The sequence below is a fragment of the Carya illinoinensis genome, chromosome 11 (genome assembly GCF_018687715.1).
Source record: "Carya illinoinensis cultivar Pawnee chromosome 11, C.illinoinensisPawnee_v1, whole genome shotgun sequence".
In the NCBI taxonomy this organism is placed as follows: Eukaryota; Viridiplantae; Streptophyta; class Magnoliopsida; order Fagales; family Juglandaceae; genus Carya; species Carya illinoinensis.
In genome coordinates, this window is record NC_056762.1 from 26,444,992 (window position 1) to 26,468,959 (window position 23,968).

Sequence of the window (23,968 nt, forward strand, 5' to 3'; positions counted from 1 at the left end):
TCAAACAAGTATGGGTGCTGCTCCCTCATGTCAGCTACTCTCTCCCAAGAGAAATCTTGAGCTAACGGATCACCCCATGCCACCTTTACCAGATGTATTGTCTTGGATCTCAACTGTTGCTCTTTTTAATCCATGATCTGTGACGGAACAACCTCATAAGTAAGGTCCGGTTGCAACTGAATACTCTCTGGGTCGACAAAGCGCGGCTCTTGTTGTCCAAAACTCTTCTTCAAGGATGATACGTGGAAGACATCATGAATATCCCCAAAATATTCTGGCAAAGCAACTCTATAGGCGACGGATCCTACCTTCTCCAGGATCTGAAAAAGGCCGACATACCTCGGATCCAGTTTCCTCTTTTTACCAAAACGCTTAACTCTTCTCATGGGAGAGACTTTGAGATAAACCCAATTATCTTCTTCAAAAGATAACTCTCTCCTCCTAGTATCAGCGTAACTTTTCTGATAACTCTGAGCTGTCGCCATTTTATCCCTGATGATCCGAACTTGGCTTTGCATCTCTTGAATTATTTTGGGTCCAATTATCTTACTCTCCCCGACTTCATCCCAACACAAAGGCGATCTGCACTTCCGCCCATAAAGGGCTTTATAAGGAGCCATCTGAATGGTCGCATGGAAGCTGTTATTATACGCAAACTCTATGAGCAGCAAGTGGTTTTCCCAACTCCCTTGAAATTCCATGACACATGCCCACAACATATCTTCAAGGGTCTGAATGGTGAGCTCTGATTGGCCGTCTGTCTGCGGGTGATATGTAGTACTGAACTTTAACTTAGTACCCAATGCTACCTGTAAACTCTTCCAGAACTGAGACGTGAACCTTGGGTCTCGATCCGACACAATACTCTTCGGTATACCTTGCAACCGTACTATCTCCTTGACGTACAAGTGGGTCAACTTACCCAAGGAATCAGTGTTGTTGACAGGCAAGAAATGAGTACTCTTCGTTAACCGGTCAACAATCACCCAAACAGAATTCTTCCCACTAGGAGTTCTCGGCAAGCCCACTACAAAATCCATCATGATGTCATCCCACTTCCACTCAGGAATAGGGAGGGGTTGGAGCATACCTGCGGGTCTTTGATGCTCGGCCTTGACTTGATGGCATGTATGGCATTTCTCAACATACAAGGCAATATCCCTCTTCATTCCATCGCACCAATAATTTTTCTTCAAGTCTCGGTACATCTTCGTACTGCCAGGATGAACTGAATAAGGGGCCGTATGAGCTTCTACCATGATCCGCTCCTTGAATTCTGAATCTTTGGGGACCACCCTACGATCTCGAAACCGAATAATTCCATCTTTATCCATACTATAATGCAACGGCCCTCAAGATTTTCTGACTCTTTTTTTGATATCCAACAGCTTCGGATCATTCCTTTGAAGAGTCTTTAATTCTTCAAAATCAGTTACTCGAATATCAAGAACTGAAGATAATATCTCCTCTTGCTGTGAACTCTCAATAAGGAGTCTTCTCATCCCGCAAAGCAAAGAATCCAGTCCTGACGACTCGGCCTCATCTTCTAAGTGCGATTTTCGGCTCAAAGCATCAACAACTATATTAGCCTTCCCCGGATGATACTTGATCTTGCACTAGTAGTCACTGATTAACTCCAGCCATTGCCTCTGCCTCATGTTTAGATTCTTCTGAGAAAACAAGTGCTTCAAGCTCTTGCGATCGATGTATACTTCACAAGCTTCCCCATACAAAAAGTGTCGCCAGATCTTGAGAGCAAAAATAATCGCAGCCAATTCCAAATCGTGCGTCGGATAATTCTTCTCATGATCCTTTAGCTGACAAGATGCATAGGCAACAACCCGTCCTTCTTGCATAAGGACACAACCCAATCCAAATTTAGACGCATCGCTGAAGATTACGAATGGCTTATGCGGTTCTGGGAGTGCTAACACTGGTGCAGTCGTGAACCTGTTTTTCAATTCTTGGAAGCTTCTCTCACACTTATCTGACCAAACAAATTCTGCATTCTTTCTAATCAACGCTGTGAGAGGTCCGGATAGGCGAGCAAATCCCTCCACAAATCTTCGGTAATATTCAGAAAGTCCCAAGAAACTCCAGATCTCGTGCACTGTAGTCGGACGCTGCCATGACAAAATGGCTTCCACCTTACTAGGATCAACAGCCACTCCGTCTTAGGAAATCACATGCCCAAGAAATCTGACTTCCTCCAACCAGAATTCACACTTGCTGAGCTTGGTATACAATTGGTGTTCTCTCAATTTCTCAAGTACTAGATGAAGATGATACACATGCTCTTCAACATCTCGGGAATAAATCAGAATATCATCAATGAATACTACCACAAAGGAATCCAGATAAGGTCGAAATACTAGATTCATTAAATCCATGAAAGCAGCAGGTGCATTGGCTAACCCAAACAGCATCACCTTAAATTCATAATGCTCATATCTCGATCTGAAAGCAGTTTTGGGCACATCCTTGCCTCTGATCCTCAACTGGTAGTATCCTGACCTCAAATCAATCTTTGAGAACACGACTGCTCCTTGAAGTTGATCAAATAAATCATCGATCCGTGGGAGAGGATATTTATTCTTGATGGTCACCTTATTTAATTCCCGATAATCGATGCACATACGGAGGGTTCCATCTTTCTTTTTAACAAACAAAACTGGCGCACCCCACAGCGAAGTACTTGGTTGAATGAACCCCTTATCTACCAGCTCTTGCAACTGAGTCTTCAACTCTTTTAATTCAGCCTGTGCCATGTGGTGAGGAGCTTTATGTACAGGAGCCGCTCCAGGTTCCAAGTCTATAACAAACTCCATTTCACGAACAGGGGGTAGCCCAGGCAAGTTTTCCACAAACACATCCGAAAATTCCTCCACAACGGGAATGTCTACCAAAGACTTCTTCTCAGACGGTGTAGACAGCATCTGAACTAAGAAGGCATCCGCTCCCAATGCATTATCTCTTCTTGCTTGAATTGCCGATATAATTACCTGCTTTTCCTTTAACTAACTTCCCACAAATTCCAGACAATCACCATCTGGAAGCTGAAAGCTAATTACCCGACTTCTGCAATTAATACTCGCAGAATATCGGTATAGCCAATCCATCCCAAGAATGATATCAAAACCCAATAGCTTAAACACCACTAAATCAGCATCCAAGAACCTTCCATTAAAATTTAATGGGCAACCCAAAGCGACCTTGGAACACCACACCATTTCACCATTAGGTAGAGCCACTACCGATGACTTCGGCAAAGGTTCCATGACCAAATTACACATCCGAGCAAAAGTGGAAGATACAAATGACTGTGAAGCACCCGAGTCAAACAAAGTGCAAGCATAAAACTCATATAAACGGACTCTCCCTGAACCAAACACATTAACCCATGAAATCCAAATACATAAGGAAATCAAAGCACACCAAAAATCAAATCCAACATAAAATTAAATTAGATCCATACCTGTAATTACTCTAGCATCATGGGTCGCTGGTGCCTCATCATCCACATCTCCGGGTGTGACAGTATAAACTCGGGCTTGCACTGTTTGCCTTGGATTTGTTCTTCCACCGCGCCTACCTCCACGGCTTCCTTGAACTGGCCTCGGACACTCACGAGCAAAGTGACCCTGCTGGCCACAATTATAGCATCGAGCCCCACCAGAAGGGCACTCACCCACATTGGCTCTATTACAAACTCCGCAAACTGGCACTCGTCCTCCCATACGAACACCTGAGGACGCTTATGGTCGAGTTCCGGTCCGCTGAACAAATTTCTGAGGCGACCCCGATCTACTTCCTTCACCAGAAAAACTCCGCCTCTTATGTCCTGGTGGGGAGCCCATACTTAGATTATTCTCTCACTCTACAAGAGTGGCCACATCCACTAAATTCTAAAAAGTGGATATCCGGTGGCTGACCACCATACGACGTATATCAGGACGTAGACCCTCCTGGAAATGCTCGGCTCGCATTTCCTCTGTGGCGATGAGGTGGGGAGCAAATCGCCCAAGTTCTATAAATCTTCGGGCTCCACAGTCATGCTCCCTTGGACCAAGCTTGAGAATTCTCTTGCCTTTTGCGGCCTTACAGAAGCGAGAAAGAAGCGATCATTAAACTCTTTCTTGAAGCGCTGCCAGCTCACAGTGGCAAAAGATCCCAACTCTGATTCCAGCATTACTCTCTTGGTATCCCACCAATCAGAAGCGGTGCCTTGCAACAGATAGCTGGCGTAGAGCACTTGTTACGCCTCAGTGCAACCACACACCTCAAAAGTTCTTTCAAAGTCTCTGACCCACTTTCCAGTTTGAAGTGGATCCTCTTCTCCAGTGAAGTGTGGAGTTCTATGCGCTAGAAAGCGCTCATAGGTGCATCTGGCTTGCACCATGCTACTAGGCCCTCCTGGGTATAGCCAAGGCCCTCCTTGAGGTGGCCAAGGACCTCCTTGTTGTGACCAAATCCCTCATTGTTGCGGCCAAGACCCTTCTTGTTGGGGCCTAAAATTCTGCTGCATGAACTCCGTCATCTGTCATATTGCTTGGGCTATGGAGTCATCTCTCGATATATCGTCCCGTGGTTCCTGAATAGATTTCCTTGGTCTCACCATTTTTTCTGCCACAACACAACCTTTGATCCCTTTTAAGAAAACAAATAAAACCAATATAAAACCAAAAACCAAAACCAAACCATATAACAAGAAACAAAAGAAACCAGCATGCAATAACATAACTAAATAAATAAAAACAAGCAAACAAGTTCAAATAATTAAAACAAATAAAACATGTCAAATAGCAATTTTACTTAAAATAAATTTTAAAACACAACTTTAAAAAATTATGGTACTACCTATGAGACATGTGGTTTTACCCAGAGCCAAACCGCTCTGATACCACCTGTGATGCCCCCAAATCCCCACGCACGGACACGAGAAAATTGAGACGTCCGGATAGTGACATCGCGGGTCACCACCTTATCGACGAGTGCCAAGTGTGTGTATAAGCAACAAATGTGCATGAGAAACACGCAGCGGATAGCAAAGTCATATAACTAAGTACTATAATTTTTCTTAATTTAATACAAAACTGTTCAAAACTTACATATTAAAATATTACAAAACACAAATATAGTTTCAAAACCGAATACAAAGCATAACCCAACTTAGAACTCCGGCGGAGCCGCATCCTCGGGCTTAGCCTCCTCCTCCTCCTCGAACTCTGCACCAAAATCTACGGAACCAAAAATAGTGCCGCAGGTAAGTAAAATCCAAACACCACTAGATAAAAACATATAAAACTCAAACAATATGCATGAAATAAAAGCCAATGCACATGTCCCGTAAAACTATATTTTTCCACGCACACCAAAAACCTATTTGGCCCAAAAACATATCACTTAAAATCAAGCCTCGCCATTATCCCAAATAATGGTCCAAACCACCATTTTCCCTGAAAATGGATCAAAAGCCTCAAAACCAAACCTCGCCATTTTTCCAGAAAATGGCTAGCATCCGAAAATCATAAAAACGATCCAATTATGCATGCACCACGATCTCCCCTAGGGATCATCCGCACACCCTGGCTCTGTGCCACATCGCAGGTAACGACTGCGCATGTAACACCTAAACGAGCGATGCCCAGACTCGCGCCGAGTGCGTACCTGGCCAGGCCATCCTCTAGTCCCCGCCACTCTAAAGACCACGGAGTCGACATGACAGTGTTACCATATCGTGCGATCCGGTCGTCGCCCTGCGATAACTCAGAGAATGTCACTCAGTATTATCCACTCCCGAGTGACCAGAGGAGCTCCACCGAGATAATAACCCATCCCGGCTTGGGCTTGTGAGACACACGCACCCGAAAATCCATTTACGCCAACAAAATATGATTTTCTCAATTAAAATAAAATGCACATGTATGCAATATGTAACGCATGCCTCATGGCACAAATAACCAAGCAATCACAAACAACCAAAACCAAGCACTCCGTCCTCAATCCATCTGACCCCCGATCCCCTCGGACTCAGTCCGGAATCAACCAACCAACAGATGAATATTTATTGTAAGAGCATAATATATTTAAATCTAAAAGTAGAGTTTGGAAAATACTTACAGCGCTACACGGTATTTTTTGAAAGCTCGCGGCGTTGCAAAAGGCGGAGGAAAAGCAACATAACAGTGTAATTTACACTGTGGCCGTGGGTAATAAATTACCTACTTTCGAACGGGGACAAACCAAGGGAAACGAGTTTTGGCTGTGGGTGGTGGTGGAAACGGTGGAGGAAGCGGAAAAAGCTCAAATCGGAGTTGAGCTCGTGGGAGCTGCTCCGACAACGGATCGAGGCTGGAAATGGGTGGGTTAGGTCGGCAAGAGATAGGGGAAGAAGCTGTGAAGAGATGGTGGCTGGAGGTGGTGCGACGGCGTCGGAATCGGTGAAAACCGTGTGGCTTGGAGGAGCTCATGGTTGCTAACGGTGGCTCGGATGAAGGTGAAACTTGGTGGGGATGTTCACCGGTGAGAGGGGAAGAAAACTGGATTGCGGCGGCGGTTCTGGGTTGCGAAAGCAACCAGCAATAGGGGAGAAAAACATGGCAGGTGTCGTGACTTCCAGGGGCTCGTGGAGGCTAACGGTTGGTCCGATGGCTCTGAAAATCGGTAGGGATGATCTATGGTGGGAGGAGAAGAGAATGGTGGGGGTGGTGCACTACACGGCGGCCGGACAGCGGAGAACCGGGCAGTCAAAGGGGCAGTGACGGTAAGGAGAAAAGAGAAGGAGTAGCGTGCGAGGAGAGAGGAACCGGGGAAAAAGAAGAAGAAAAAAGAAGAAATGAAAGAAAAGAAGGAAAAGAAAAAAGAAAAGGGAAAAAGAAAAAGAGGAAAGAGAATAAATGAGGTCCAATCCTCACTCCGGAAACTAAAAACAGATTTGCCGAAAATGATTTTAAAAATCGTAAAACGACTAAATAAATTAAACACAACATCAAACAAATTAAAAACCAATTAAAATACATTAATTTAAAATAAATAAGTCAACATATTAATTAAATTAAAAACAACCATTCAGTAAAAACATACGTAAAAACGGATCATCACAAGCAGAGTTGTAAAGAATCGGGCTATACGATTGTTTGCCTAATAGCTGTTCAATTAAACTCAAATCAAACTTGCAAAAAAGAGTTTAAACGTGAAAGTAAAAACCTACTCGATTAGTAAATAACACATTATTAACCAAACTTGTCTCAACTTAGTTAAAACTTGTTAAGGCTGTTCGTATATGCCTGACTTAGCTCATAAGCATGATTAGTTTAGGGCTCATCCAAACATCGTTGAATATATTTATATATAATGCATTCTCATATAATAATATAAGAATATATATATATATATATGTGCGCTTGCTTATATACATATTAAATCTAACGATATAAGTATAGCAATATTTCTAATTAAATATGTACTATGTAACCGAGTTACTTATGCCTAGTCATTAATACCTATCTATGGAAGATAGTTCATACATACACATTAGTCAATTAAGAACTTAAGTAATTACGTTATAGTAGCTATTTTCTAATATGTATAATAGTTAGTATGTAGGACCTAGTAATTTCATATACTACAATGTAAAAACCATATAAGAAATGTATTCATAAAACTTTTATAATAATTGAAAATAGGGTTCATATATTAGTTGTAAAAGTTTATTAAATTTAATAATTTTTTTAAAATTTTGTATTTTTAATTATTTAATTAATTTAAAAATAAATAAAAAATATTTAAAAGAGTGCAAAGTAATACTGAAGTGATGACGAGTCGGCTAGAGTTCGTTAAAAAGCACAAGTAAAAATGCACGGCTGAAGCTCGAGTTTGAGTAACTGAAGTCAGTTTTGATTATCTTATTATGAGTTTTAAAATTTTTTAAATAAAATATAATAAATAATTTAATTTTTTTAAATTTTAAGATAATAATATTAAAAAAATATTTTAATAATATTTTATAAACTTTTAACTTTCATTTAAAATTATTTTAACTTATCTAACTGTCTAAATAACCTCTAATTCGGTTTTGCTTGGTAAACTTCTGGCTTGAGCTTAAACTCAGATTATTTGAATTAAATTCGACTCGATAACTCAAAAAATCAATCTGACTCGACTTAATTACCGCCCTAATTATAATTATTTTCGGACACAAGGACTTACATTTAGCAAAATTCGCCCTATTATTTAATTACTATAATCAATTTCATTCGTATCATAAAGAGTCCGGTAATTTTTTCTTTGGATATAAAAGTAACTGTACTTACGGGGCTCCGTGTTTTGTTTTTACGGTCAGCAACTGTATAAGGACAACAATGGAAATACACAAAGAAAGCTGGGGCAGACTGTGCAAAACGTAGAGGTAGGAATAGTCAATACAACCCCAACGCCTCCTTCCCCATTGTATACGAAAGTGATGGCTTCAGCTATATATACCCTCAACTTCTCTCTGCCCCCCTCTCTCTCTCTGCGTCCTCGGCGTATTCTCTTCCTTTTCCTCTAGAGACCTTCAAATTCTGGTTCGTGGGTTTTATGTTTTGGAGCAAAGCTACGCAGAGAGGCACGCTGGGGAGTTACATATTCCATTTTTCTTTTCTATATATTGGAAGGTTGTTTTTGTTTATGTGCAATTGCAATGGCTACGGCACCGGTGAAGTCTCAGCCACTGCACAACTTCTCCCTCCCTTTCTTAAAATGGGGAGGCAAGAGCCACACCAACACCGCCATCCGCTGCCGCCGAACCGTCTCACCGGTTTCCTCCGAACCAGAATCTGACCAACACGACTCCGACCCGACCGCTCGCCTTGGATCCCGTTCATCGCGCAACCGATTCGGATTCTTTCCCTGCTACCTTGCCGACAGACCTCAGAAGCAGCCGGAGCGAGGAGAGAGCGGCGCGGAAGCAGATGACGTCGGACAGAGGATGCTGCAACCCGCCGAGGAGGAGGAGGGGGGTGAGGAAGCCGAAGCCGCGGCCGAGGAAGCGGCGCAGAAGCCGTGGAACTTGAGGCCGAGGAAGGCCGTACAGAGGAGCACAATGATTGAGATTATTACGGAGAATACCGCTAGTGCAGTGCTTGCGATTCCTGCCGCTCAGCAGCAGCAGAGCGAAAACGCGCAGCCGAAGTCGCTGCGGCTTCGGGGGATAGCGGCGGAGTCGCACTTTGCGGAGAAGAAGGAGAAAAGGAAGTTCTGGATCGCTTTGTCCAGGGAGGAGATCGAGGAGGACATCTTTGTCATGACTGGGTCCAGGCCCGCTCGCCGGCCCAAGAAGCGGCCCAGGAATATCCAGAAGCAGATCGACGTATAACTCTCTCTCTCTCTCTCTCTCTCTCTCTCTCTCTGTGTACACATATATATGCTTATGTTACTATGTATAATGCGTATGCATATATTTGTTTTGCTGTTTGATTGTTTTCGATGCGCTTGAATTCTTTTATGGTGGCTGAAAGATTATTTCCTTTTTTTTATTTTTCGTTTCAGAATGTTTTTCCCGGGTTGTGGTTGGTGGGGACGACGGCTGATTCATATCGGGTGACCGAAGCTCCCGCAAAGGTTCTCTCTCTCTCTCTCTCTCTCTCTCATTGCAGAGTTAGATATGCTCTGCTTATGCTTAGATTAATTTCTGATACAAAGGTCTAGATTCTGTCGGCATGCTTATCCGTGAAAGTTTTCATTTCAATCTGTTCAGCAAGTTTCCTATTTTTATTTTTTAATTTTCTGAAATTCTTGGTAATTTTATACTTAATTGTTTCTGAGAAGAAACTAATACTTTCTTGACGGGATCTGCAGAGGTAGACACGACCACAAAAAATAATGATTTTGTGAAATCTTGAAAGGTTAGAGACATTGCTTCTGCAAAATTGAGTCTTCAATTGGAGGTAAAATGCGCTGCATTTTGTTAAAAGGAGGAAATCAATTTATCAATGGAAGGAAGAAAATGAAAAAGAAAAAAAGAAGAAGAGGGATTAATTTCTTTATCCTTTATTTCTTTTTTCATTTTATGTTGCGCATTTGGAGTATATTTCTAGAGGTATAGTTAAGTTGTCTTTTACTGTAGTAAGTAGTTTGAAGATGTAAACATGAAAATATAGTGGAATGAATATTTGTGTGTGCCTGTATACGGTTTTGTAACTTTGGGCAAATTGTGTCTAGTTTGAAAGAGTTCTGATTAATTGATTTATTTACAATGTTTTACAGGCTTCCCTACATCAACGTGGGGGTAGGTTATCAAACAAGCTTGTAGTTATTTTGCAAAAACATTATTCAATTCAAGATTTATTTGTGGGGGCATTTCTTGCTTCCTTGGCTCGAAGAGCTATTCTACTTTTAATTGAGCTTCATGAAGAGGAACCCCCCTGATGCGGTTCAAATGTTTATATGTTGACTGCTGCCCCCTTTCTATGTTTGTTTTCCCGTTCTGAATTGGTGCTTAAAAATACCTTTTGACTCGGTAACCATATACAATGCCTAATATTGGTTGATAGTTACTCTAAACATGCTGATATTTTAGAATGATTGACGGGATAAACATTTTTGGCATCTTGGTTTTTGAAAATTTTGATGTTTTAGGATAGTGGGAGATTCTTATAATTTGTACACATTTAATTTTTTTTTTTTCTTTTCTATATCATAATGTGGAAGGCACCATGCAGTAGTGGTTCTGATAAACCTTCTAGGCATATTGAATATTTTTGAAGAGTCTAGAAGTGCTACTTCATGATTAGGATCTCTTGGGTATCTGAGTATGCAATTAATTAAGAAAAGTGTGAAGTATATTCATGCCAAACATTGTAGTACATATTTTACCATCGAAGCCCCTGAAACTTGTGCACGTGCTTCTTTTTCACGATTATAATTTTACCGGCAAGATGGCTGCTAGCTGCTGCGAGTGTATGGCGATGAAATGTCAGACTTGAGTTTAAGTTGCCTTGTCAAAATGGACTCTGCTTTAATCAGTTTCCTTCTTGGCTCACTTGTTTGAGAAGGGAGAGGTGGGGACGTCTTTTAATTGCTAACTATTGTATCTCTACCTACTTTCTTAGCTATCTCAAGTCAGAATATCCATGGATTATTATTTTCTTTGATGACGTAGAACTTCACCATGATAGGACACTTCATACTTCCGAAGGTGTAAACCCAAATACATGACTCCACCTATAATTCGAAGGAGCTCTTATTGCAGAATCAAATCCAGAATGTCGGTCTACAGCTCATCCCAATCCCATTCCTTGATGCCTAGGCTGCACCATGATGGGTCTTTGGGTGAATATGATACTCTGTATTCCATGTTGACCTCCATTCGGCTTCTTCTTTCTTTTAATGCTGAACTTGCGTGTGTGCTTCATGGAATACATGTATAATGATGACAAAATATAGATTGCATCTGACTTGACAATAATTAAGGCATGAATAGTGGACCTGGTGACTTCATCACTTAAATTTCTACGCCAGGAATTATCTTTTTCACTCCAAGTTTAGCAATAAAAAGGGATGTCGGAGGGAGAGAGATTCTCTCAAATGGTGAGATGATATAAGAAGTTAATAATATATGAATATTTTGTACCTTTTCAGACCTAGACTAGTTGAGCATTATTTCTATTGCCAATGAGATGGTGGCTTTCAAATTTATGATCTTTTTACATTTCCGATTTGATCATATACCAATTTTGTGTGATTAGAAAAGTATGTTAGGCATGAAGAAAGTGGCTGGGATTTCGAGTTTGTAATAAATAATAAAGTAATGTCTTATATCACTTCGCTAATTTAAGTGGCAACAAATATTTTGTCACATTTTGCAGGTATGTTATGATTTGATGTAATTTCATTCATTTTTGTCAACTGAAGTGAGGCCGTGGAGCCTAATCCTATAGTAGGCAAATGCTGGTGTGCATGTGTTTGTGAGGGTGAACAAGAGAGATTAGCCTTGTTTGGGGTACCAATCTCTTTTATGTACTCAGTTTTTGCCTCAAATTTCAACGGCAGCTTAGCCACTTTTGTGCTTGGTGCCTATTTTTTCCCTGGCACCAAGCCAATAAATACAATTGGATTATTCTTTCTTCTTTCTTAGGTCAATCTCTCTCTCTCCGTTTGATGTGGTTGTTGTGGAACCTAATGATGACCAAGAGAAAAAGAATGCGAGATCGGGTATAATAAATCCTAGAAATGACCGCATATGACCAAAAACTTTCAAAGATTTGTTAGAGGTATATAGGAATCAAAATACTCGAAAAGGAAGTTGTAGTAGTCCTAGATAGAAATTTTAGAATTTGTTAAGAACAAAAAGAATTTTGGATGACATGGTGCCAAGTGGCACACCATTAGATCAATGGCCAAGTGACGTGTCAAACATGTGCCAGCTCATCACAACAGCCCCACATTTAAGCCAAACGCCCAAGATGGCTCTAGAAGCCTCCAAGCAAAAGTGCACGGTCAGTAACTCACTAGCCATCACTCTACACCTCACCACCAACTTAAAGTGCCACCACCTACTTAAGATGCAAATTTGATTTGTGGAAGCTACACAAAAGTAAGTATAACTGTTTGATCTTTTGATTGAGATTTCTGTTCATATGATGCTTAATTAGTTGGAGGTGCGATTCCAAGAATGAGCTTGAAGCAAAAATGATGAACACATACATCATCATGATATACGTGGTCTCAGGTTTGAGCTCTTTAGTTGTAATTAGTGTATGATATGTGTAAGCTATTATGTAAGTGATGAGTTAATGGTTAAAAGATGTGATTAGGTTCTGTTTAAAGCTTAACAGGCGATATAATTTATGATTATGCAAGAGTGTATGTGAAATTAGTATCGATTAGAAGTTAGATGACACAAGTTGGATTTAGGGTTAATGATCATCATTATGAAACCGCTTTAAATGTAGAACTTTGGGTTTGGTTCATGCCTCAATAACTTGACTAAAGTGTGCCAAGTGTTTACTTTAATAGTTTGAATCAAGAACTAGAATTACAAACTAAGATCAATTCGGTTATAAGGTTTATGATCACCAATGAAGAGTATAATATGTGCTTTGCCTAATGTCAAGTTGATTAGGCATAATTAGGTGTTCAATGGACTGAATTAGTAAAAACGGGTTAGTAGTAACAAAAAGAGTTCATAAATTTAGAATCTTAGCTTGTGTCTAGATGAAATAAAATTTATAAGGTAACGAAGTTAGCCAATTAGCAAAAATTGAGGTTTAGGAAAGGTTTAAGGATTTCGGCCCTAGGAGGTTTAACATGCTAAGTGTGAGCTAAATTGAAAATGAACTTAGATACGAGTCTAGATAAGAAGATAACGAAGTTCATAGAAAACGGTTAGAGTCGGGGTCAAAATGCAAATATTGGAAAATAGAGGGGGCTAAGTTGCAAATTATATTTTATTAAAGAGGATATTAATCAATTTGGTAAGAATTTTTAGTTAAGAAAAACTTTACTCATTATCCCCATGCCAGATATTATACATGATTTTTTAGTTATTTATTTTTTTTCCTTACCAAATATATAATATATGGATGATAAGTAGAAGAAGTTAATTAGTTTAAAAAAAATAAAATTAAAAGTAAATAAAAATAAATGTGATATATGATATGTGAGATGATGAATAGTAAATCTGGTTAGTTAAAATCTAATTTTAACTCATAATTGACCACTGCACAGAAAATGAGGACTAAAGCCCAAACTGATATGTGTTGGTTTGGATAGACAGATAAAACACAAAGCATCTCATCTAAATTGTACGGATAGTTTTACCTGTGCATCTAAATGCTCAAATGTACGTTTTTAACTCATCTGTATATCTCTACGTTGTACATTGTTTACCTAGACAAACTTTTGACCCCTTTTGATAGCCCACTGCTTCATGCCTCCCCTACCCCTACCATCTACAAACTTTTGAGAAAGTCAAACTGTCAAAAGTAATCCTACCGCCAACTTTATCTTCGCCTCCTCTTCCCTTGCCACTGTTTTACTATTTTTTATATATTGATAATATTTTTTAATTTAATAATTAAAAATATTTTTTAATAATTAATAAGACCCACCCTTTTACCAAATTTCTAAAAACTTAACCATTTAATTTTATCTCATCTCACTATTTAAATATATATTTTTTTATAAATTATCTCATCTTATCTTAATTAAAAAATCTCACTACAATTCAAAATATTTTATCTTATCTTATTTAAACTGCATTAATCATACAAGGTATAAGTTGTTCTTATAACCTCTGTGAGCTTTCAAATGAATGTTTTATAGCCGATTGCAATAGGCATATAGTATGTTTTCATGCCAATATGAGTTTAATCAATGAGCCTGCTGTAGTAATGTTTTGAGTTTTCCTTATAGGGAAATTTGGTCACACACCTCTTGTGCCATACCCGACTTTTGATTATTTCATTGGCCAATTTTTTAGAAATAAGACCTGTGCTTTTAGTTATTTAGAAATAGGTCCATCCTCAACTTTTCCGTCCATCAGCAGCAAACACGTGTCCCAATCACAAACTTACACAAGTCATCTATAATCTTCTAAAAAAATAAATCAAATTTGTTCAACCAAAACTAATTTTAATAATAAAAACATCAAAAAATTAAAATTTTTAAAAAACGACAGACAGCTGGCCACCACGAAGCGTTAGCGGAGTGGCCTGTTTCTAAATAACTGAAAGTCTGGAACCAAAAGGGCCCAAGGGGTGTGTGACCGAATTTACCTCTCATAAAATATCATATGCGTGAATGAATGAATATGTTGACACTGAACTTGTTGAGAATTTTAACTTCCCAAATTTATCTTTTTAGAATCTATTGAAATACCAAGAAAAAATAGAAAAATAGTAATAATATAAGATATTTACATAGAAACTCTTAAACATAAGGAAAAATCATCAAACTCAAAGAAAAAAATTTATTATATAAAAAATTATTATAATAACAATTTTTTTTTCTCATCTCAAACACACCTAGCTTTTCTTATTAACAAAATTTTAACTCACACCTCTTCTCGTTTTATAAAAATGAATAATATAAAAATTTAACTAGAGTCAAAAAATTACTAGTTAAGTATTTGACGGATGTATTTAAACTAAAAGGTTAAGTCTATTATTTATAAGCCATTCACTTTCCATCCATACGAGACTAAGAAGAGCAAAAAAGTCAAAGAACCTACGTTGGGGGCATCACACCTAATTTCTATCCTTTTTTCAAAACTGCTTCATGATTGTAAGGAAAACAAAAAAGCCTTTCACTGCATGATGTGGATATATATGGTGTACCGAAAGTAGAAAACAGCAACAATTATGGAAGTTGCTTCGAAATTATTGAGCACAAAGGCGTTTGTTCTTCTTACTTTCCCCCTTAAGAAGTCACAGAAGCAACTCTTTTGGTTTATTACTTGGTAAAACAATTAAACTTGAATTTCCACTCCCCATTTTTTCAAAGTTTGACGTCAATTGGTTCGGTAGCCACCTTTGTTTGGAAGGAAAAATTTAATTGTAAGTATAATTGTACATTAATTTACGTATAAATTCAATGTGATTGGTCAAAAAGTAAATTTTATTAAAAATAATGTTAATTTAAATTTTAAGTATAAAAAAATCAGTATTGGTACGTAGATTAGTACGCGACTTTATTTATATGTAGTAAAACTCTGGTTGAAAATTCAAAACATTGCATAGTTAGAAGCTCGTAACAGTGACATCATATATTAAAAAAATGCCTTCCTTGTAACCTTTTCTGTTGCGTTTTCTTCTGAGAATGACCGATTTAAGTTGTTGATTCCTTTGCTGCATTCAATAATATATATAAGCAAAAGGATCAGGAACTACTGCTATGATATTCTGCTTGTAGGATTAATTATCCACAGAATCTTTATTTCTAGATTATCCTGCTTACCTTGGGACTTCCAACTCTCATACTGATTGATCCTTGATGAATTGAGGCAAGCACTTCCATCACAACTTGAGTCAAAAGCTTGGAGGTCCAGATTTTGACCAGATGGGTTGACAGTTTCTCATACCAGGTAATAAGCGTACACATCTTGTGGGCTGAAGATTCTATTTTGATCATTGGGCCTTAAGTTCTCTTTTTAATTAAGCTCAGGTTAAAAGTGGTTGTAGGTATGAAATCACTACTTGCACAGAACGTTTAAATTTACGAAAAGAGATAAATTTAATTATTTATGTTATATTCAGATAAACATTTCATCTTCTTCCAAAATCTCATAGTGGCCAAATGTTATTTGGGGGGGGGAGGGGGGTGGCTTTTTGTGACGTCGCCAGTTTGGAGAAACCAAGGCCTATTGCTGTTGGGAAGTGAGGCCTAATTTTCTTCATCTTTATTGTTGGACGGTGCAAGCTAAGTGGTCACCACTGTCAAAATTTGTCTTATCCTGTTGATTACTTGGTGGAAAGATGGTATCCAATTATCTATATAAGCCCGTAACTCAAATATAATTTAGGTTATGTTTGGGAAGTAATATTATCTCACTTTAAAATTTTTTATAATTTTATTTTTAAATATTATTAAAATATAAAATATTTTTTAATTTAAAATTTTTAATTTTTTTTATCTAATCTTTTACCTGATTATTATAATTTTTTTAAACTTTCAAACAAAACATAAAAGATAATACAACTCATTCAAATTTTAAAATAAAAATAATATTAAAAAATCATATTCAAGTAATTTTTTAATTCTATAATATTTTTATTCAACTTTTTCTTCATCCTTTCTTAAAATTCAATAAAATATCTTAATTTAAATTATATTTTTATTACTATTTATAAACTATTTTATTATTATTTATAAAATTCTTATATCTCTTATTATCCAAGCATTTCTTAATTGACGTAGAAAATATTTTCTATGTCAATTATTGTGTCTACAAAGACTCAACTCATTGGTCTATCATCTTTTATTATCGTCATTTTATTATCGTAGTTAAGAGAAATTATATAAAAGAATTTTCAAATTATCAATAATGAAAAGATGATGAAGGGCATTACCATTTATAATCAAAATGTCATTGTCATTTTCTTCTACGGGAAAATGCTGAAATATTCAACCGGAACTTGTGGGATAAGTCACACCGCTCGATTATATAATTTATGTATTATTTTGTTCCGAGTTGACCCGTCAACACAGCAATGCCTCCCCCCCGCCCCCCGATCGTCTTATGTAAAATCCCACCCCCTAGTCGTCTCGTAGTCTCTCTCTCTCTCTCTCGCCGAAATCCTATCCATCATCGCCGGTGACTAGCAAAGGCTGCCATTTGGCTAGATTCGGTGTTTTCTTTTTGGGTTCTATTTCCTCACCCACTTTTTCATCATCATGTCATTGTCATTTTCTTCTCTAGGAAAATGTTGAAATATTCAACCGGTCCTTGTGGGGGTAACTTACACTGCTCGATTATATATATGAAAAATGATAAATACACAATGCTTTTTTACAACATATTTCATAATTATTTTAAAATAAGGGATATTATAGTAAAATATTATATAAAGGTAATACCATTTTATAAAAATAGCTTCATTTTACTTCATTTGTTATAAAAAATATTACGTAGAGTGTTGTACGTATATCGTTACTCCTCGTTTGAAAATTAGGACTGAACAGTTAACTGCCACATCACATTCAGCAAAAAAAGGATGCGTATTATATTATGTGCACTCCGCATTTAAAAATCTCAAACAAATATTCATTAAGCATAAATAGAAAAAAATGTAAAATTAAAAAAAAATTAGAAATAAAAAAATTTAAAGAAATAAAAAATAACATAATTAAAAAAACATAAAATAAAAGTCTATAGACTAATTTAAAAATAATAATAGAAAAATAATAGAAAAAATAAAGTTACGAATACTAAAACATCAACTAAACAAAAAATAAAAACATATATAAAAAAATAACAATAAAGTTTTTTAAAGCACATAAAATTTAAAGCAATCATTAATTTTTTTTTATAAAATTTTGAAAATTATTAAAGAAATAGAAAAATTAAGATAAACAAAATAGGCATAAAAATAACTGAAAAAGTTATCTATCAATTCTTTATTAAAAAAAATAAAAAAAAGTGAAGAGAGAGAGAGTAACTAGCCACCCACGAGAACAAGATGTGGTTGTGGGTGTCCATCAAGGGCACTTGGACGGCACCCCTTTGGGAAATCCAATTTGGGCCTCCCTAAGGGGCCATCTTTGCCTAGCCCTTGGGGTGTCCTAGACCAGTCCACCCAGCGGGTGTTTGGTGGTTAATGTCTTCCATCCTCCTGGGCAGCGTAGTTTGGGTAGCCCAAACAGTTGTTGGTGGAGTATTCATTGGTGGCCCTAAAAGAGGCCACTGTTGCCCATTTTGGGACGATTGCTTGGGAGGCCTGATTTAGGCCACCCAAGCCCTGTGGACAGCTAGATTGAGCCACCCAGATGTAACATCTCGTTAGAAATTTAAGAGATACATTTATTTAAGTTTTAGAAATCTCGTGAAGACTTGAAAGTATTTATTTTCACGAATAGACTCAATTGTTTGTTTTAGTATGTCAGCACAGTCAGTCTATCCACTCACTATGGTATTAGAAGTACGGTTTTATTTATTTGAGGTATCTAGAAGTATAAGAATGGGAACGGTCTGCGCCATTAATTTTGTTTGAATATTTAAGATTTTATGGTACAATAGACCTATTTTTAATTTCCGAACGAAATGCTTGTTCGAAAACGCGTTTTGATTATTTTGAGATCATTTGGATTTGAAATTTGATAAAATATTGGCACTATTAGGTTAGTACGATTATTTAAGATCTTTAAGTGTAAAGTTTGTTTTTTACTTTTTGGCGTAAATAGTAATCTCGATAGTAGCACCAAGTGTAGTGTTTACAAAATCACTATTTAGAATATCTAAATTAGATTAGAGAAGTTTTATTTAGATACTTGCAAAGATCTTAACCACACTCAGTGAATAGTATTGAAAACTTGGTACCAAGAGATATCATAAGATAGAAATGTGAAGGAAATCAATGTGTAAGAACATGCCACCTAAGCAAAAACTCTATTCCATCCAACTATTGGTATTGTGTCAAACCAAATAGGGTTTCACTTTTAGTGAAACCCTAAACAGTTGAAATCCAATTGACACCCCAAAATCTTAATTAAAATAGAAACTCTAAACAGTTTTCCCAAACCCTAAACTTGATTCCAAACCAACCCTCTTTAAACCTTAAAATGAGGCCCATTCAGTTAAAGCCCATTAGGCCCATGAATTTAGACCTCCTTGGCAAATCTTATTGAGAAAGTTTCCTCCCACCAATGGTAGACTAACCTCTATCCAAGGTAGCTCTCAAATGGTACTTGATGGGAAAGCAAAGTCCAACTCATCATCACCTCACTAAATGGCAGCTGAAGGCAACCCAATACCATGGGTGGCTTGCCCTTTTCTTTTTTGGTCCAAACCATTGACATGATCTCAAATGTGCTTCCAAATGTAGAACTATCAAGTTATATCAAGGATAAGTTCAAGATTGTATTCCACAGAGATAGTGGATTATCAAAACATTTGTAAACTTTATTGTAAAATAAACGTGTTGACTATGAGAGATGAAAATAAAATAAAATGCAATGGAAAGAATCTTTTTATACTTTTTATGGTTGTATAAAAACAAAATATGCTATGCAAAACTAAACTTAAAATGAAATGGTGAATTTCACTTTTAGTAACTTAACACATGAAGATTCTTGAAGATGAATTAAGATGGAATGAACTGACATGATTTAAACAGAGCATGGATTGAACTTGAAACTCAACATGACATGAACTGATATGAGAAGAACTGAACTGACTTGAACTTAAACATGACATAAAGTTGAACATGAATTGACTGAAATTGAACATGAACTGATGTGAACTGACTGAATAACATGAACATGAATGTGAAACATATGAACTTGGAAACTTGTTTAATAATTAAGCGTGATTAATAAAAGTGAAATGGGTTGCTACATGAGTTTCCTTGAGCCATGTGTCTCTACCGATTATTGCATCACAATATAGGTATTTGCATCACCTATGAGTGCGTAAACATATGTGCTAGTTCATAGATATCTGCACATGCTTTGAAACACGTAATGTACGTATCCTGTGTTAGGTATTTGCACCAGTACAAAGTATGTATAAAATGAAATTGAAATGTGGGTGGCACCAGCAACGTTAGTGCCTGACTTTGCTCAGGTGATGAGTCAATTAGGTCTCATTTGAAGCTTATTGATCTTTACCTTGTCAACTCAGGAAATTTCACACTAGTTTAGACAATACAATGTGAACAAGGGAGTTTCATTAGGAGATTACTACATCCTAGCATTTAGGCTCCATTTCGATGTTGAGCTGAGTTGAGATGAATTGAGTTATTTATAAATAATAGTGAGTTGAGAAGTGAAGTGAGTTTTGTGGTGCCCACCTAAGTGAGTTTAGATGTGTTTGAATGTTAAAATGAGTTTAGATATATTTATGAAAAGTTAAAATAGGTTGTGGGTCCCACGTGTAAAGAGGTTTTGAGTTGAGATGAATTTAGTAATTTTAAAATTTGGATGTTAGACTTAATTTAAAATTAGATTGAATTACGTTGATCTTAGTTCAGTCCAAGATCCAAAAGAGGCCTTATGGTCATGATAAACATAAATACACTTGATTGATGTGGAAATACTGGTTTTGAGATACACAAACTATACTTGAGACGTAACATGACATGAAATGAATCGATAGAGGACCTAACGTAATGTAACGTGACATGTAAGTAAGACGAATGACATGACGTAATATGAAACAGACAAATATTTCATGACATGGCATAACATGTAATAGATAAATATTACGTGACATGACATAACATATAAGAGACAAATATTATGTGATAGAATATATTGTGTAACAAATAAATATTGTGTGACAAAATATATCATGTAATAGATTAATATTATGTGACAGAATATGTCATATAACAGATAGATATCTCGTGACATAATATTATATGTAACAAATAAACATGTAGTGACATGGCATAGTATGACATATATGATGACATAAGTACATAAATAATAGTTCTCTTACCAATCACACATACATAGTAATATGATAGTAAGTTAGAAACTAACTTATAATGATTGTCGTGTTTACGGAGAAAGCATAAAATATGAAAAACTGTAAGTAAGGATTTCCAAATATTATAACGTCATCACTAATAACTTAGAAACATGAAAATTCTATCTTAGAGTAAAATTTCCATTTTACCCTCTATAATCTATATGTAGAAAAATGACCATTTTAATCTTAATTTAGGGATTTTGCATCTTAACTCCAAAATTTACCAAAATTTAAGTTCCTCATGTAAGTTTTGTCCTAAATCCAAATATCTAATTAGAAAAATTTAAAACAAATCACAACCATGACAATAACACTAAGGTTGAAACACTCATAGGCAAAAACACAACCTCATAACTTAAGCTTAAACCAAAATATTGCAACATAGATCATCATATTCTATGCTTAAAAAGCATACTAAAACAACCAACAAAAATCTACTTCATAAAAACACAACTTTTTAACAAAAAGTTTCAAACTTTAACTGAAAACATAATCTTTGATTCACAAGGTTTGATCTCCTTTAAAAACATCTCCAAGAACTCTACATTTCAAAAATAACTTCCAAAATCACAAACCAAAAACATCACTTGGTTTAAAGACATTTCCTAAAGTAGATCCAAGCATTAAACTCAAGATCATGTGGCCAAAATTAAACCATAACATGGATCTAACCACAAACCTTAATCGAGTTACTTTATGGCTTAATCGAGTTTCCTCATGAATAAAAATCATATTTTTAAAAATAAATACCAAAAATATTCAAACTAACATCCCAACATGTATATCAAAGACTTAGGATCATCATATATAAAAATATCAAAGCTATTGGAGTATGACTTAACCACAAATGATCAAAGTTTTCACAACACAAAATGTTTTATTCCTTCCAGTTTCCAACTTTTTAGATCTAAGAAAAACTTTTATCAAAATCTTATAACATGCAACAAATTCTCATCATACTTTCCTATAAACATGTTAACTACACTCCATAAAAAAATCAGACCAAAATCTTTTCAGTAGCTTGGTTAAAAATAACAAAATAGCAAGCACTGTCCAGTTTCTTCATGACCTTTCTTAGCTCAAAACAACTTTTTACTGATCACATGGCCTTGAAAATAAAAAAATCTGGAAATTCATGAGATATTACTTTCAAAAACTTCAAAAAAGACGTACAAAGTGACTCAGAAAAATTGTCCAAGAGAACCTTTAGGTTTCTCTCTAAGAAAAGTGTTGGAAATGGATGAAATTAAAGGGAAATGGACTGGACACATTGTTACACAATCGAGGGGTGATGATAGGGTTGTGAATGACCTTAAGTGATGGTTGTGTTAGCCTAAAACAATGGGTAAAACCAACTCATGGTATTACTGCGTAGAGTTGCCGTGTGAGACTTAGTGAGTAAGTTGGCTTTGGCGAAATCAAGTACAACTTGGAGGCTATTTTGGGCAGAGTTTGGTTAGCCATGGATGGGGGGAAACTTCAAGCTTTGAAAAAGTGGCCCAATTTGGTGGGCCTCAATTTGGAATTTAAAGAGGTTTGGCTAGGGTTTAGGATGCTATCAAGGCAAAATCTAATTTTTTTTACCCAATGAAATTTTCAAGGTCTAAGGGATTGAATAATGATGTCATAGAATGAATTTGATTGGATAATAGCATGTGAAAGTGATTTAATCAAGTGATTAAATACTAAGCTAGAAACTGGATTCATTTTGAGTTTGAAAACAAGTTTGGGGTTTGGGAAAACTGTTTAGGGTTTCAGTTTCAACCAAGTTTTGAGGGTTTCAATTGGATTCCAAGTATTTGAGATTTCACTAGAGTTGAAACCCTATTTGGTTTGGCACAAATTGAATGATTGGATGAAATAGTATTTTGCTTAGGCGACATGATCTTAATGCTTGATTTCCTTCATATTTTCATCTCATGGTTCCTCTTGGCATCAAGTGTCCAATACTATCCACTAAGTGTGGCTAAGATCTTATCAAGTGTCCAAATAAAACTTCTTTAACTTAATTTGGACATTCTACATTGTAATTTTAAAAATATTGCACTTGGTACTACTAACGAGATTACTAATCACTTCGTAAAGTTCTAAATATACTTACTAACCTTAGGGTGCAAATATTTTATTAAACTTCAACTCTGAAGTCCTCAAAATAATCAAAACGCATTTTCGAACAAATGTTTCGTCCAAAAATTGCAAATGGTTTTATTATGTCATAAAATCCTAAATAATCAAACGAAACTAATGGCATAGACCGTATCCCATTCTGGCACTTCTAGATATCTAAAATAATTAAAATTGCACATTGGCACCATAGTGAGTGGCTACACTGACTATGCTGATAGACTGAAAACTATACGATTGAGTTGATTCGTCAAAACTTTCAGATTTTCACGAGGTTCCTAAAACTTAAAGAAATTCATCCCTTGAATTTCTGGCGAGGTGTTACAAGCACTCTTGTGTGGTTCCCTCCACCTCTATATGGTCAAGGGTGACAAATTGTGTTAACGGGTCATGTTTGTGTCGTATTAAAATATGCACATTATAATATATGGGTCAACATGAACATGACTTGTGAAGCTAAATGTGTCAGAATTTTAAACTCTAACACGACTTGTTAAAATAACGAGTTAACACAACACGACATATTTTGACCATTTATTAGTTAATTAGAAAATAGGTTAACATAACACGGCTCATTTTATGTTATTGGGTTGAACTGACCCAAATAACCAATTTGAATTTTGACCTAATTAGCATAATTTTACATAAAAATTCAAATCACAATATCTCACAAAA

General features: G+C 36.5%; 1 protein-coding gene across 1 annotated transcript; it reads left to right on the forward strand.

The window, feature by feature from the left end:
• The first annotated feature begins 8,419 nt into the window (after positions 1-8,419).
• LOC122282736 lies at positions 8,420-10,228 on the forward strand. Its single transcript, XM_043094737.1, has 3 exons — positions 8,420-9,349; positions 9,529-9,600; positions 9,838-10,228. The coding sequence occupies exons 1-3, from the start codon at positions 8,681-8,683 to the stop codon at positions 9,841-9,843; spliced, it is 747 nt and encodes a 248-aa protein (XP_042950671.1). The 5' UTR covers positions 8,420-8,680; the 3' UTR covers positions 9,844-10,228.
• Positions 10,229-23,968: the final 13,740 nt, after the last annotated feature.